The following is a 13055-nucleotide window of genomic DNA, read 5'->3' on the forward strand; positions in this document are numbered from 1 at the left end:
GCTGCGACTGTTGCTGTCTGTTTTCCAGTGGAAAGCGGGGGTGGGCATGTGTCAGCCCCTATCCCTGCTGGGAGAGTTTTGGGAGGCTGGGCCCTGAGCCACCCTCTCATAGCGACCAGCGATCCACATGAACAGGAGGGCCGTGGCAGCCTGAATGCCGGCCAGCAGGAAGAAGTACAGGTCCATTTGGCAGTTGTTGATGTTCCCTGGAGAAAGGAGAGGATGGTATTTGGGTCAGGCAGGGCTCCCCTGGCGCTGGCAGCTGAAGCAGCATGGCCAGTAGGTGGAATCAAAAGACACTAGGCAGACAGCCCTCTAGCACCTGGGTGCCCCAAGTCTACAATTCCCCGTGAGCTAGCTATTCTTTCTGAGCCTTAAAACACAATACCACAGGGAAAGGTGACCCCTCAGCCACAATGGCAGAGTTCCAGAAGCAGGAAGGAGCCTCGGAGGTCCATTGAGTTCCATGCTTCCTTTTTGACAGTTGGGGAAACTGAGGCCCAAGTAGGGGAGGCTATGCTGTGGGCGACTGGCCAACTGCAGCTAGAACCCCGTTCTCTGAGTCCAGCCCGCTACTTCATTCTGCTACAGGCAAAGCACTCAACAGTTGCCACCACCCTCTACCCATGTCCCACTCCCCGGGAGGCCTCCACTCACCATGGTCCTTGGGGCAGTGTAACCAGCCCCTTGGCAGTGACAGCAGTGCCACCAAGCTGGAGCCCAACAGTGAGCCCATCCCCGACAGGAAGAAGAAGATGCCCATGATGGCGCCCTGCATAGAGCGCGGGGCCTCTGAGTATGCGAACTCCAGGCCTGCAGAGAGGAAAGAGGGATGACCGAAGGGGCCCAGGCCCCTGCCCACTGGGCCACACTCCCCCCACCCCCAGCCAGCCCCACGCTGGCTTTCCCTAGATGACTGACTGCTCCGTGGCTATGACAATGCCAGTGCACCACTGACCTGTCACCTCTGTCCCGCTCATCCACCCCATGGACCTCCACCTGGACATCTCTCCCACATTGTCCCACGGTTGTGGCTCCCCTCCTCCCCCACCTCCCTGCCATCTTCACCCTCTGTGTCCCCTATCCTCTCTGCCCACCTTTAATATCACCAAATCATTTTGATTCAACCTCAGAGCCCTCTTCTCTGTGTCTCCCTCCCCTGTGCTCCCTCTGCCCTGGGCCAAACCCCAGCCCTGGGCATTTCCTGCCCAGCCTCTGCAAATGCCTCTTAAACTCCCGTCTCCCATCCTCCTCACATACCAGATGTCTACAGTATTTCTAGTGGGGTCCTTTCCCTGCCCAAATCCCCTTGGGTGGGGCTGTTGCCCTCAGGAGAAACCTCAACATCCAGGCTCAACCCACAAGGACCTGCACCTCCAGCCTTCCCTGCACTCCCTGCAAGGCTCAGCTCTTTGCTTGTGCTGTTCCCTCGGCCTCAGATCTTTGCTGCCACCTGCTGAATTCTGTCCCCTCCCCACCTGCACACCCCCCCCCCCCCAGCTTCCCCAACACACTATAGTCACTTCCACAGTTCAGGAGGCTGCTACCCCGCCCTCCCCAGTGAGTCCCACCCAGCCTCCCCCAGCGCCTGCAGCGGAGTAGGCCCCTGCTCCTGGGTGCATTGACGAGCCCAGCCCAGCCCTCCTGCTCTCAGTTCACAGCCCATCCGGAGATGCAGACACATAAGTGAATTACTACAACACAGTGACCAGTGTGCTGTGACAGAGATGACAAGGGAGGAGAGGAGGACCCCTCTGCCCGGGGTGGAAGGGCTTAGAGAAGACTCATGAAAGAGATGGCATTTAGGCTCAGAACTGAAGGGGAAACAGGTGTTCACTTTCAATCTGAGGCAGCTGGAACAGAAGCTGCAAAGACAGAATGCGGGAACTTAGAAGCGGGGGACATGTGGAAAGTTGGTGTGGAAAGTGTCTTACCTCCAAATCCCCAGTGCCTATCCCAGTGCCTGGCACAAACCAGGTGCTAATGAATCCCCACTGGGTATATTCAGCCCCACTCAGAAAATCCTGCCGCCTCCATGCAGATGAGCTCTAGAGGCTGTGCCCATGAGACCTCTGACTTCAAGGCATCACTGGTGCAAGAGTAGGCGAGGGGTCTAGGGTACCTGGGATGCTGGCAAAAATCTCACTGATCCCGATGAGCAGGTACTGCGGGATCTGCCACCAGATAGACAGTGGTGCTGCATAGTACACATTCTCCCCGATCTGCTGGGATATCGTCTGGTTGTGATGGATGTATTCTAAACGCTTCATCTCCAGGAATCCTGGTGGGGGAGAAGTGATTACAGTCAGGCCCACTCCAGGCAGTTCACCCCATGGCAGAGCTTGGCATGTGAAGGGCATTCACTAAGTAGCCAATGACTGGGCAGCAGATAGGCAAGAGAATACTGGACTAGGGTGTGTGTGTGTCAAGATTCGGGTTCCAGCTCTTCCCTTTTTGCATTGGCTGCTAGGAGGCTCAGAGCTAGGTCTTGCACTCAATAACAGGAACAACTCTCATTAATCAAGGGCCTGTTGTGTGGTAGGCATTTAATATACATTCTAGCAAATGAAGAAAGAGAAATTCAGGTTAAGCCCAGCCCAGAGTCACACAGCTGATAAGTAATTGGGGCTGGATTTGAGCCCCAGTGTGTGGTTTCAAAGCTGGCCCACTTTCTGTGCTATCACATGACTCCTCTACTATATAGCATCAAGTATTACAGCAGGGTTTCTAACCTGGCTTTCAAGTTTATTTTACCTCCTTCCCCTTCACTGCGTAGGAGAGAGCACTGGAGTTGGGTTCCAGTCCTGGCCCTGCCACTGACTATCTGTGTAAGCTTGGGCAAATCACTTAACCTCGCTGAGACTCAGTTCCCTTATGCAGGAAGTAGGAATAAAAATCCCAGTATTATTGTGAGGATGAAACAGGACAAAATGCATTAAAGCACGTAGCTTCCAAGAACCTCGTTTGGTTTCCATCCTTGCAACACACTACTGTTTAGTCACTCCCCTGGCTCCTACTTGTGACCCAGGCACGGCGCTGGGTGCTTTGCAGACTTCATCATGTTTAACCTGCACAACGCTCCTGCTAGACTGCATTCCACGTGGGCAAAGCCTGGGCCTTGCACCAGGTCGAAATGAATTACTCTGTGTTTTAAAGGAGGCTCAGAGACTCTAATCATCAAGTGACCCAGTGAAAAGGGCTGAGGTTTGTGCCACAGCATGAAAAGCTGCTTTACCCCAGCACCTTTTTTTTTTATAAGTGGCTTCAAATTCTTTTGAAATGGAAGAAAGGAGAGAATAAATAAATACTTTCTGAAAAGTTCCTATGTGCTACCAAGAGGCTGCGTGTCTTTGGTAAATTCAACACATTTGCTCAGCACACACATGCATTATGCATAGCAGTGAATAAGAAAGGAAAAAACCCTGCCTCCGGGGAGCTTACATCTCACTGGGGAAAATCTGTTTTCCTCTCTTGGTCCGAGTTTCCTCATCAGCTCCCACCCTCTGGGAGGCCAAGACTGGCACCCAGGGGTGGAGGGTACCAGGGCCCCTGGCTTCAGCATCGGTCATAGTGGAGCTAGCCTCTCCCGACCCCCAGACAAGGCCAGCCTTCCTCCCCACATCCCATCACTCAGGCCACACACCTGCCACGATGACGGAGGCAAAGCCAAAGAACATCCCCACGGCCATCTGCTGCAGGGCCGAGGGAAGCAGCTTGCACCTCAGCAGCAAGGGGTCGAGCAGGTGGTCCTTCACCGGCACCAGGATCAGCACCACCACAACATTGGCCAGGAGGAGCCAGGCTTCAGGGATCTGGGCAAGAGGGAGCCAAGAGAGGCAGGCTAGCAGGGCAGAAGGAGCTCTGGGCTCGCGCCTGGAGACCTGGACTCCATACCGTCCCTGGGTCAGCCCTTTCCCCTCTCCGGAAGGCACACTCCTCAGCTGTGTGACTAGGGGGTAGGATTGGATCATGGTAGCAAACAGGTTCCTCTAACTTCTATCCATTGGTCATGGCTCCCTGGAACATTCATGGGCTCAGCATAAAGAATGCCATGATTGATTAGTGATGTCTGTCATGGGCAACAAAGGGAAGTAGAGTGGCCGATATGCCATTCATCTGCCAGCTCTGAAGATCTTTGATTTTATGAGTCCCTGGAATGCTAAGGAGCTGGTTTGGAAAGTCCTGGTGAAAAGCAGGGTCCCAGAGAGGGAGAAGCAGAGCTGAGGAGGGACAAACTGGCAGTGAGGCCCGCTCAGAGCAGCAATGGCTGGGAGTGAAGCTGCCCTGAATTCTTTTGAGCAGTTGAGCACCTTGGGAGGGTGGCTGGGCTGTGGCACAAGTTTGCCCACCCTCCAAGTGCCTTTCCTGTGCCCTGAGGACACCCTGCCACTGGGCGAGGGGAGCAGAGGCAGCTTCATTTCTTTCTCTTCTAAGTCTGGTCTGAACTGGGGGCTGGACACACCAGTCATCTCTCACCTTGTAGCCGCTCTCCTGGGCTCCCAGAGCCACCGAGCTGTTGCCAGGGTAGCTTGGGAAAATATTCGGGATGTGAAGGTGAAGACCTTGCAGGACATATGTGGATTGCATCTGCCAAGAGAGGTGGAGGTGAAGCTGGAACAGAGCTGGCCGCCTGGCCTCCAGCCCCAGGACATTCCAGCCCGAGGCAGGCATTCCGCAGCAGCAGCACAGAGCAGCTGGGCAGCTGTCCCTCCCCAGCCTCGGGGGAAAGTGACCTCCCCACCCTCCTTGTTCCTCGGAAGCAGGCTTGGCCAGGGAACTTCCTTCACTCTGCTCCCAGGCCCGCGAGCTGTGTGGGCGGCTCTATTTCAGAGCTGGGCACAGCTGGTGGGACTCATACTGTGTCTCCAGGGCCTGGCACAGAGCAGGCGTGGGTAAATGTTTGTTGACATGAGGAAAATAATGACATGGCTGTCCCCACGGGGAGTGCTCATCTGACACTGAGGCCAAGCTGAGTCCCACAGGTTGACCCATCGGAATGGCTCTGGACCCGGTGACAGGTGCAGGCATTACCCTTTTCAGTTGCTATCTAATGGAAGGGCATCCAGGGAGTCCCACAGGAGGCTCTGGGGCAGGGGAAGGCACTTGGGTTGCTCGGGGCAGCAGCTATTTATCAACTGGTGTGGAAGGATGTCAATATTCTGACAAGAGGTATGACTGAGAATCAGCCATGGACACACGCCATGTCCCTGTCCCATCCTGGACACCTACCCCTGTACTACCCCCAAGCACCAGGCTGCCTGGCCCTGCATGACTCCCATCTCCTGCAGCTCAAAATACTGTTCCTCTGGGGGGGGTATGGGAGGCAGTGAGCTTGTGGTCTGGGGATTAGGGGCTGGGGTTAGCCTGCTGCCCACTCACACACACACACACACGCACACGCATACGCACATGCACGGGCTCACACACATACTCCTGCTCATGTTCCCCGGGGGGAGGGGTGGGAAGCAGTGGTTCTCAAACCCAGCTGCGTATCAGTATCATCTGAGAAGCCGATTACAGGAGATACTTCCCCAGCAATTCCCTTCCAGTGGTCTGGGGTGGGACCTGGAGCCCTTTATTTTTTAAAAGCTCTGCAGGGGATTCGGAGGCATGGCCAGGTGGGGAACCACTGTTACAAAGTACTCAGTGCACTGAGCTGACCCCTAACTGCTGTGGAGTCTCGGTTAACCAGCAGACCTCCTCTGGGCCTCAGTTGCCAAATTTGAAAAATCTGAAGGCTGCAGAGCTGTGTGTGTGTGTGTGTGTGTGTGTGTGTGTGTCCATGGCTGATTCTCAGGCGTACTTTTATCAGAATATTGACATCCTTCCACACCAGTTGACAAATAGCTGCTGCCCGGAGCAACCCAAGTGCCTGAGCCTCTCATTTTGCACACGAGGGAACAGGCCCAGAGACATGGCCTCAAGCTCCTGAGCCTCAGCCCCGTCTCCAGAGCTCCTCATGTTATACCGCCCAAGGGAGCTTAACTACTGGGGTGGCTCTGTGCCCGACCCATGCCCGCTGTCTGCTTTGTGAACCCTTCCCCTTTCCACCGCCCAAGGGAGCTTAACTACCGGGGTGGCTCTGTGCCCGACCCATGCCCGCTGTCTGCTTTGTGAACCCTTCCCCTTTCCACCTGCCCTGAGCTTCCACAGTGAAGGATTAAAACGGTGAGGGGCCTGGGGAGCCAGTCCCTCCTGAGCGAAAGGGCACGGGTGTCACCTGGAAGTACACCATCCAGTAGGGCACCAGGGTCACCATGACGGGCAAGATCTTGGCCAGCACCCGAAAGTTGGCGATGTCCTCTTGGGGGGAAGGGCCAGGCCGGGGAGACCTCTGGTCAGGCAGCAGTTGGGCGTCTTGAGGGTCTCTGTGGGGCAACAGATAAAAGGGCAGCTATCATCACCCCCGCCATGGCCTCCTAATCGGATCCTCCCCCATAGTCGGTCATCACGGCCATCACCTCCGACACCACCCCGTCTTCACTCCACCGTTAGCACCGTGATGCTAATCACCAAGGCGTGCTCACTGTCCAAAGCTACCCTCTCCGTGGCGTTTCGTTACTATCGTCATTTTTTTCAGTGCTGCCACTGCCACCGTCAGTGTCATCACTATCACCTCCTTCGTAGCAAGGCGGCTGATCAAGACCCATTCCACCCCACGGCTGCCGCCCCTGGGTCCTGAAGGAAGCTAAGGCCAGACACTGTGGCGAGGAGTCTTGGGGGACTTTTTGGCTCGTGGCATCAATTTGCCATGGGAGCCAAGGAAGTCCCAGCCCATGCCTGACTCAGAGAGAGAGGCTGTCACAGCTCTGACATGCCAAAATTCCCCACTTGCTGTCTCCAAGCCCATCTTCCTCAATGTGACAGCCCTCTCCCTACACGACAAGGAAGTAGGGGGTGGACAGGCAGGGAGTGCAGGGAACATTACTAAGAGACAGGGCAGACCAACCACTGGGCAGCCTTTACCATTTGCCCTTTGTAGTGAGAGGTTTCTGATCCCCTCTTGCCCAAGAGCCTTGCCTTGCTGAGATTCTAAAAAAAGGGGCAATACCAGTGTGGCCATTTCCAAAGACAGCCATCAGCTTCTCCCCTCCCAGAGCGAGTGTCACTGGGTCAATGGGTGGAGCTTATTTCCCCTGCCCTGGAATCCGGGCCAGCCTTGTGACTGTGCTGACCCTTTCGAACACCCACTCCTGGAATGTTCACTCCCTCCTCGGGCAGCCCAGACACCTTGCTGTGAGCAGCTCCAGCCACACAGCGAGGCCACATGAGAAGGAACGAAGGTGCCTTGCTGCCAGCCATGTTAGTGAGCCGCCTTGGATGTTGTAGCCCTTTCAAGTCCCCAAATGACTGCAGCCTCCGGTGACATCACAAGAAGTGGCTGAGCCCTGTCACCCACAGAACGGTGAGAGGTAGTGGAAGGTGGTTGCTCAGGCTGCTAAGTTCTGAGTGGTTTGTTAGGCAGCGATGGATCATTCAAACCTGAGAGCAATGCAGGAGGTTGGGGGAAGCATGCTGTGCACCTTTCCCATCTAGACCCGACTGACAGAAGGTGTAACTGCCTCCAAGGCCTGGAGACAGGTTTGCTTAGCATAAGTAGTTGGTTAACTTAGGGAGGAGAGAGGCAGAAGGGAGCCATAATGCCAGTGCAAGCGCAAGGCCATTCAGAACTCTCCTCCCTTGTTTGCCAGCTAAGGGGGGAGGAGTCAGTTTGGCTGATTTCTTAGGCTTACTATCAGGGAAGTGTAGAATTATTTACATTATCCCCAACCACCTTCACTGGCACCATCATCTCCATCATTTCACTTCTATTGCCATTGTTATCACCATTGACAGGGTTTATCGTCACCGTAACTACTAACACCATCATCTGTATCTTCATCGCCACCATCACTCTCAAGACCATTAATATCCTCAGTTTCTACAATTAACCCATCGTCAATCCCACCACCGCGGCCTGGACCTCCATTGCCATCCTCAGTCCCAGCGGGCAGCTCTGGCCCACTGTAGATCAGGCCACCCTAAATAAAGGGCTTCCAGAAACTCTTGTAACTAGTCCATGACATCCCAGGAGAAGCAGAGTGCTTCTCCAGGCTCGGCGGCCCCCTGCACCCGGAGCCCCCTCCTTACCTGGCAGAGTGTCGGCACCACAGCCGGGGACAGCAGTTTTGGAGAGCAAGTTTAAGCATAGAGGACACTTGGCTGCCCATGGGGGGCTTGGTGATGAAGATGGGGGTGGCAAAGAGGAAGACAAAGAAGGCCAGGCCCACGCAGCCCACGGGGATGCTGTAGCCCAGCAGGAAGCTGATGTTCTGTTGGATAAAGGCCACTACCAGCAGCGACAGCACAGCACCCACGTTGATGCTCCAATAAAACCAGTTGAAGAAGCGGCGGTTGGCATGGCGGCCAAGATCCATCACCTGCCAGGCAGGGGTGAGAGTGAAGGCCAGAGAGGGCCAGGGGCACCCTGCCATGGCGTAGTCTCTGTACCTGCACTCCCTCTCCCACAGAGACACTTCTTGAGTCAGTGGGTGGGCATTCTAGCACTTTCCTAATCCCTGAGCAATAAATAGATGCTCAAAAAAAATTTTGTTGAATGAATGAATAAATCCTTGTCTTAGGAGTCACTTGTTAACAATCAGGACATTTTGGCACAGCTGTTTTTTCATGCCCAAGACATACATTGCTTTTTTATTGTCACAGAACAGATGTCTCTGATGGCACTTTGTTCATCTCTGGTTGATTTATCCCTTTGTCTCTGACTGAGCAACCTACAATATGCATCAACTTTATAATCGGAAAAAAGGCCAATAAAGATTTCAGTTCTGCACGATTAAATGTGATGTATGCATGTTACGGAAAGAACAGCTAGAAGCCTAATCGTGAATTTCCTCCACAGTTTGGAGATGCAAAAAGTTTGCTACTGTGGCCCGTCCCTTCACCCTGCCTTGCCTCCCTCTGATCTATGCCCAGCTGAACAAGGTTGGCATCATCAGGGAAAGCAGGTGGTCCTGGACACAGCCCCAAAGTTTGGGCCCCCCAGCAAGGGCAGAAGGGCTGCAAATCTTTACCCAGGATTTGAATCAATCTGCAACAGTCAGGCCCCAGGCCCCCTTCTGGTCTGCTGGCTCGGGTCAGCTGCACTGGCTGCCCGCCCTCCCAGACCTGTCCCAGATTCTCACTCAACGGGTCTGGGGCAGGGCCTGGGCCTCTGCATTCTAAAAAGCAGTGAGGACTGGAGGTCACGTCTCTAGATAAACGATTCTGCACACTGTTAAACCCCTCACCTTTTTGGTGACCCCCAAATCTTTGACTCCATTGCTCTCCTATCCAGAGACACATATTTCCTATACCTAAGATTCTGTCGAGCTTTACTTTCTGTAGTTGCATTGGGGGAAAAGGTAAGTATTTTCTTCCTTTTCCAAATGTACAATGATAGTCCACAGAGATGCATTTAAAACTATACTCCCTTGGAGAGTCTGAGGGTCCTCTTGGCGATGGAGAGGGGCGGCCATGCCGCTCACTGAGCATCTGTGCTGTAGACTTTCAAGCAGAAAATTGAACAGGCCCCATTATGAGCAGCCGTTTCCATTTCTTAATTGGATATAAATGGATATGACAACTGCAACTCTAAGGGGAAGACCCAGCAGAGGATTCAGGACATAAACGAACACTTTGTCAGGAATGATGGATGGCCCTTTCTGAAAGCGGCGGTGTGTTGAACACGTGGGTCCTGGGTATAGCTGTCTGCCAGATGGTGCCAAGCCCTCCCACCCTCACATCCCGCATCTGACTGCTCCCCTGAATTCTCAATAGCCCTTCACTGCTCTGCTGTGCCCACCCTAGTCACTCCCATCACTGTAGCCAGAGCCATTTTGAAGAACACCGATCCAGTGATGATCATCCTGCCTCAAGTTGCTTCAGTTTTTCTGAACTGTCCTGGGGGTCAGGCTCAGATACCTAAAGCAGCCTCCCAGGGTGGCCTTGTGCCGCCCAAAGTCCGTGCCCAGTAAATGGGAGAGTGTGCAGGAGTTGTTGTTACTCTTGATGCCAGTGAAGACTCTGCCCAGTAGCCTGGCCTCGGGGAGACCAGTTCTGTCTCCAGGATGGAGGAGGGAGAGACAGGAGGCATTGGATACCTGAGGCCCTCTGGAGGTCAATGAGGTCAAGAGCACAGGTTAGGGACACCTGGGGCTGTAGTGGGATGTCAATGAATGAGTAGAATTAAGGGAAGATAAGGGTTTCTATCGGCAGATAGTGGGGTCTCCTGTTCTGAAGGAAGGTCAACGGTGGCTCAGAAATGGATGGGGCTGCTTGGGGCACCAAGTCCCCCACCATCAAAGGAATCCGTACAGGCTAATGAGGAATTCCTTGGCAAGGACACTGGGAACGGTGTTGGGTGCTGGACTGTGGATGCCAGCTGGATGCAATGATTCCTTAAAAATGTCCCTTTTAGGATTGTAGAACATGAGATTAAAGAACGTTTGAAAAACAGGGACAATTAGAAAAGCAGGACAATTGGTTCAGTGTCGTGATTATACCTCTGTTATAATTTTTTTGCCAGGCTGTCCCCTTTAGTTGACGCCCAGTTTTTTCGCCTTGCTATAATTACATTCTGTACGCAGCCTCACATCTGCTTTTGCTCATCAACACCGCACGTGGTTGTTTCAATCATATTACATATTATTTAAAATTACTGTCTAATATCCCACTGAGTAGAGCTATCAAAAGATAGCGATGGTGTAAGGCACTTTCTCATTCATTTAGCAAATATTTATTGAGTGTCTCCCATGTGCCCTGCTCTGTCCAAAGGGTCCAGAGAAAGGCTCAGAGGTTAAGACATTTGCCCAAGTGGCCCTGGCTAGTGAGTGGCAGAGCTGGGATCTGAACAAGCCGGCCTGGCTCGACCTCTGGCACAGCTGGTAGGAAGAGGCTTGCTCCTGCCCTAGCCCCCAGACCCGTCTAACACATGAAGGTGGGGCTCAGGGTGAGGCCTGAAGTCCAGCTACCCTAACCCAGCTCCTTGACCTGCTCTCTGTGTGACCTTGGCCAGGGCAATTAATGTCCTGAAACCTTATTGTCCTCATCTGTAAAATGGACACAGTAATGCCACCCGCCTCCTGGGTAGTTAGGTGAGTTAAACCACTGAAGGCGGCTCAGCTAGTAGTGAAAGGTGGGCAACTGTGGTTGGATTACTATTGCTAAGGGTATTGTTGGTAGAGTGAGCGCCGGCTGTCCTTTCAAATAAGGGAACTGGGCCCGGGAGGGGAAGTGGCTTGCTCGAGGTCACCCTGGGAGCCAGAGTCTCCGTGCTCCTGGGTCTCTGCCCTCGTCCCTCGCTTCCCCTCAGCACTCCCTGGGGCCTGCCGACGGGCGGCCCTCCCGCCACTCACCTGGTCGGCCCCGAAAGAGGTGAGGTTGCTCCTGACGGAGCTGGCGGCCAGGGCCAGCAGCAGCAGGGCGGCGTAGAGCGTGGGCGCGCAGTAAGGGCTGGGCGCGGGGCGCGGGCAGCCGGGCGCGGGGCACGCGGGCGTGACCAGCGACTCGGGGACCTCGCCGCAGAAGGAGAGGCGGCCGTCGCGGTCGGCGGTGGCCAGCAGCAGGCTGGAGGCCGCCAGGTAGAGCAGCAGGCTGAGGGCGATGGCGCGGAAGCGGCCCAGGTACACGTCCGCCAGCCAGCCGCCGACGGGCGCCAGCAGGTAGGAGGCGCCCAGGAAGACGAGCGCGGCGCGGGACGCCTGCCCGCCGGCCCACTGGAAGCGCGCGCTGTTGAGGTAGAGCACGAGGTTGCCCGCCACGCCGAAGAAGGCGGCGCGCTCCAGCGCCTGCACCAGCAGCACCGCGCCCGCCGCCGCCCGCCGCCACCGACGGCGCCCCCGCGGCCCGCGCGCCAGCAGCGGCCGGCGCGCCCCGCGCGCCCCGCGCCCCGGCATCCTGCGCTCCCTGCCGCCGCCCCGCCCTCTCGACCCCGCTCTTTTCCTCCCGCCCCCCAACTGCCCGCCCCCTTTCGCACCCCTTATTGCTCTCTCCCCCCTCCTTTGCCCCCTCCGCTCCCCTGTGCCCTCGACTTGTCTTTCTCTGGGCGCAGGGTCCCTCTGCTGCTCCCCAGATGCCCCCTCCCCTCGGGGACGCTCCACTCTCCCCTCTCCCCTCCTCTCGCTCCCAACTGTCCCCCGTCTTTCTTTCTCCCCTTCTTCACCCCCCCCTTCCCTCCCTCGACTTCTCTGCCCCTCCCCTTCTTTTCTAGCTGATCTTCTGAACTGCTGTCCCCTCGCCTGGTAACACCGGGCCGGTCCCTGCGCTGTCTCGGCTGCCGCCTCCCTGCCCCCCGACCTCCCCGTCCAGGGCCCCTCCTGCGCCCCCTCGGGCTCAGCCTGTGTCCAGCCCTCTGCTTCTTGAGAAACGCCGGGAGGTCCTGGCTTCCCCTTTCACTGCTTCTGGGACCCAGCTGCGTCACATGATGCTGCGGGGTGTTTAGGAGAAATGAAAGCCTGGGTCACAGGGTCCCTGCCCGCCCAGCTTTCTAAAATCCTCCCCTCTTCCAGGCCCGCTGCCCCCTGCCTGCCCAGCCGCCCCCCGCCTGCCCCCCTTTCTGGAGGCTGGAGGAACACGTCCATCTTTCACTTTCATTTCTCCCCTCGTCCCCCTTTGGCGGCATCCTGTTCCAGTCACCATCCCCAGCTAGAACGCCAGAACTGGAAAGGCCGGCTGTCATTCGGTCTCACCCGACACTTTGCAGCTACAGAGAATGAGGCCCAGTGGAGCGGGGACCAAGGCACACAGGGCCACCTGGTCACCGTAACCGAGCTAGGGGCAAACCACAGGGGAAGCCCTCAAAATGCAATTCGGATTGTGCAAATGCCACTGTGAGGAAGGAAGTAGGCATCCTCAAGAAGCATGTGGCGCCATAGGGATGAGTCAAGATTGAGAGGGACGCGGACCTCAGACTAAATCAAAACCAGGCCTCAGCACTCCCCTCCTCGGAGCCCTGCGGAGCACTTGGGTGAAGAGTCGGCCCTCATCCAGCCCTAAAAGCCCAGCCAGATCTGACTCCT

The 13055-nt window shown here is 55.7% G+C and overlaps 1 protein-coding gene across 1 annotated transcript; it reads right to left on the bottom strand.

Annotated features, from left to right (window-relative positions):
- Positions 1 to 2: 2 nt before the first annotated feature.
- SLC15A3 (solute carrier family 15 member 3) lies at positions 3 to 11933 on the bottom strand (the record flags this gene model as incomplete). Its single annotated transcript, XM_081155593.1, has 8 exons — positions 3 to 206; positions 658 to 813; positions 2123 to 2281; positions 3644 to 3812; positions 4477 to 4587; positions 6221 to 6368; positions 8131 to 8420; positions 11394 to 11933. The coding sequence occupies 8 exons, from the start codon at positions 11931 to 11933 to the stop codon at positions 52 to 54; spliced, it is 1728 nt and encodes a 575-aa protein (XP_081011719.1). The 3' UTR covers positions 3 to 51.
- Positions 11934 to 13055: the final 1122 nt, after the last annotated feature.

Source organism: Miniopterus schreibersii, assembly GCF_964146895.1.
Source record: "Miniopterus schreibersii genome assembly, chromosome: 12".
Classification (NCBI taxonomy): domain Eukaryota; kingdom Metazoa; phylum Chordata; class Mammalia; order Chiroptera; family Miniopteridae; genus Miniopterus; species Miniopterus schreibersii.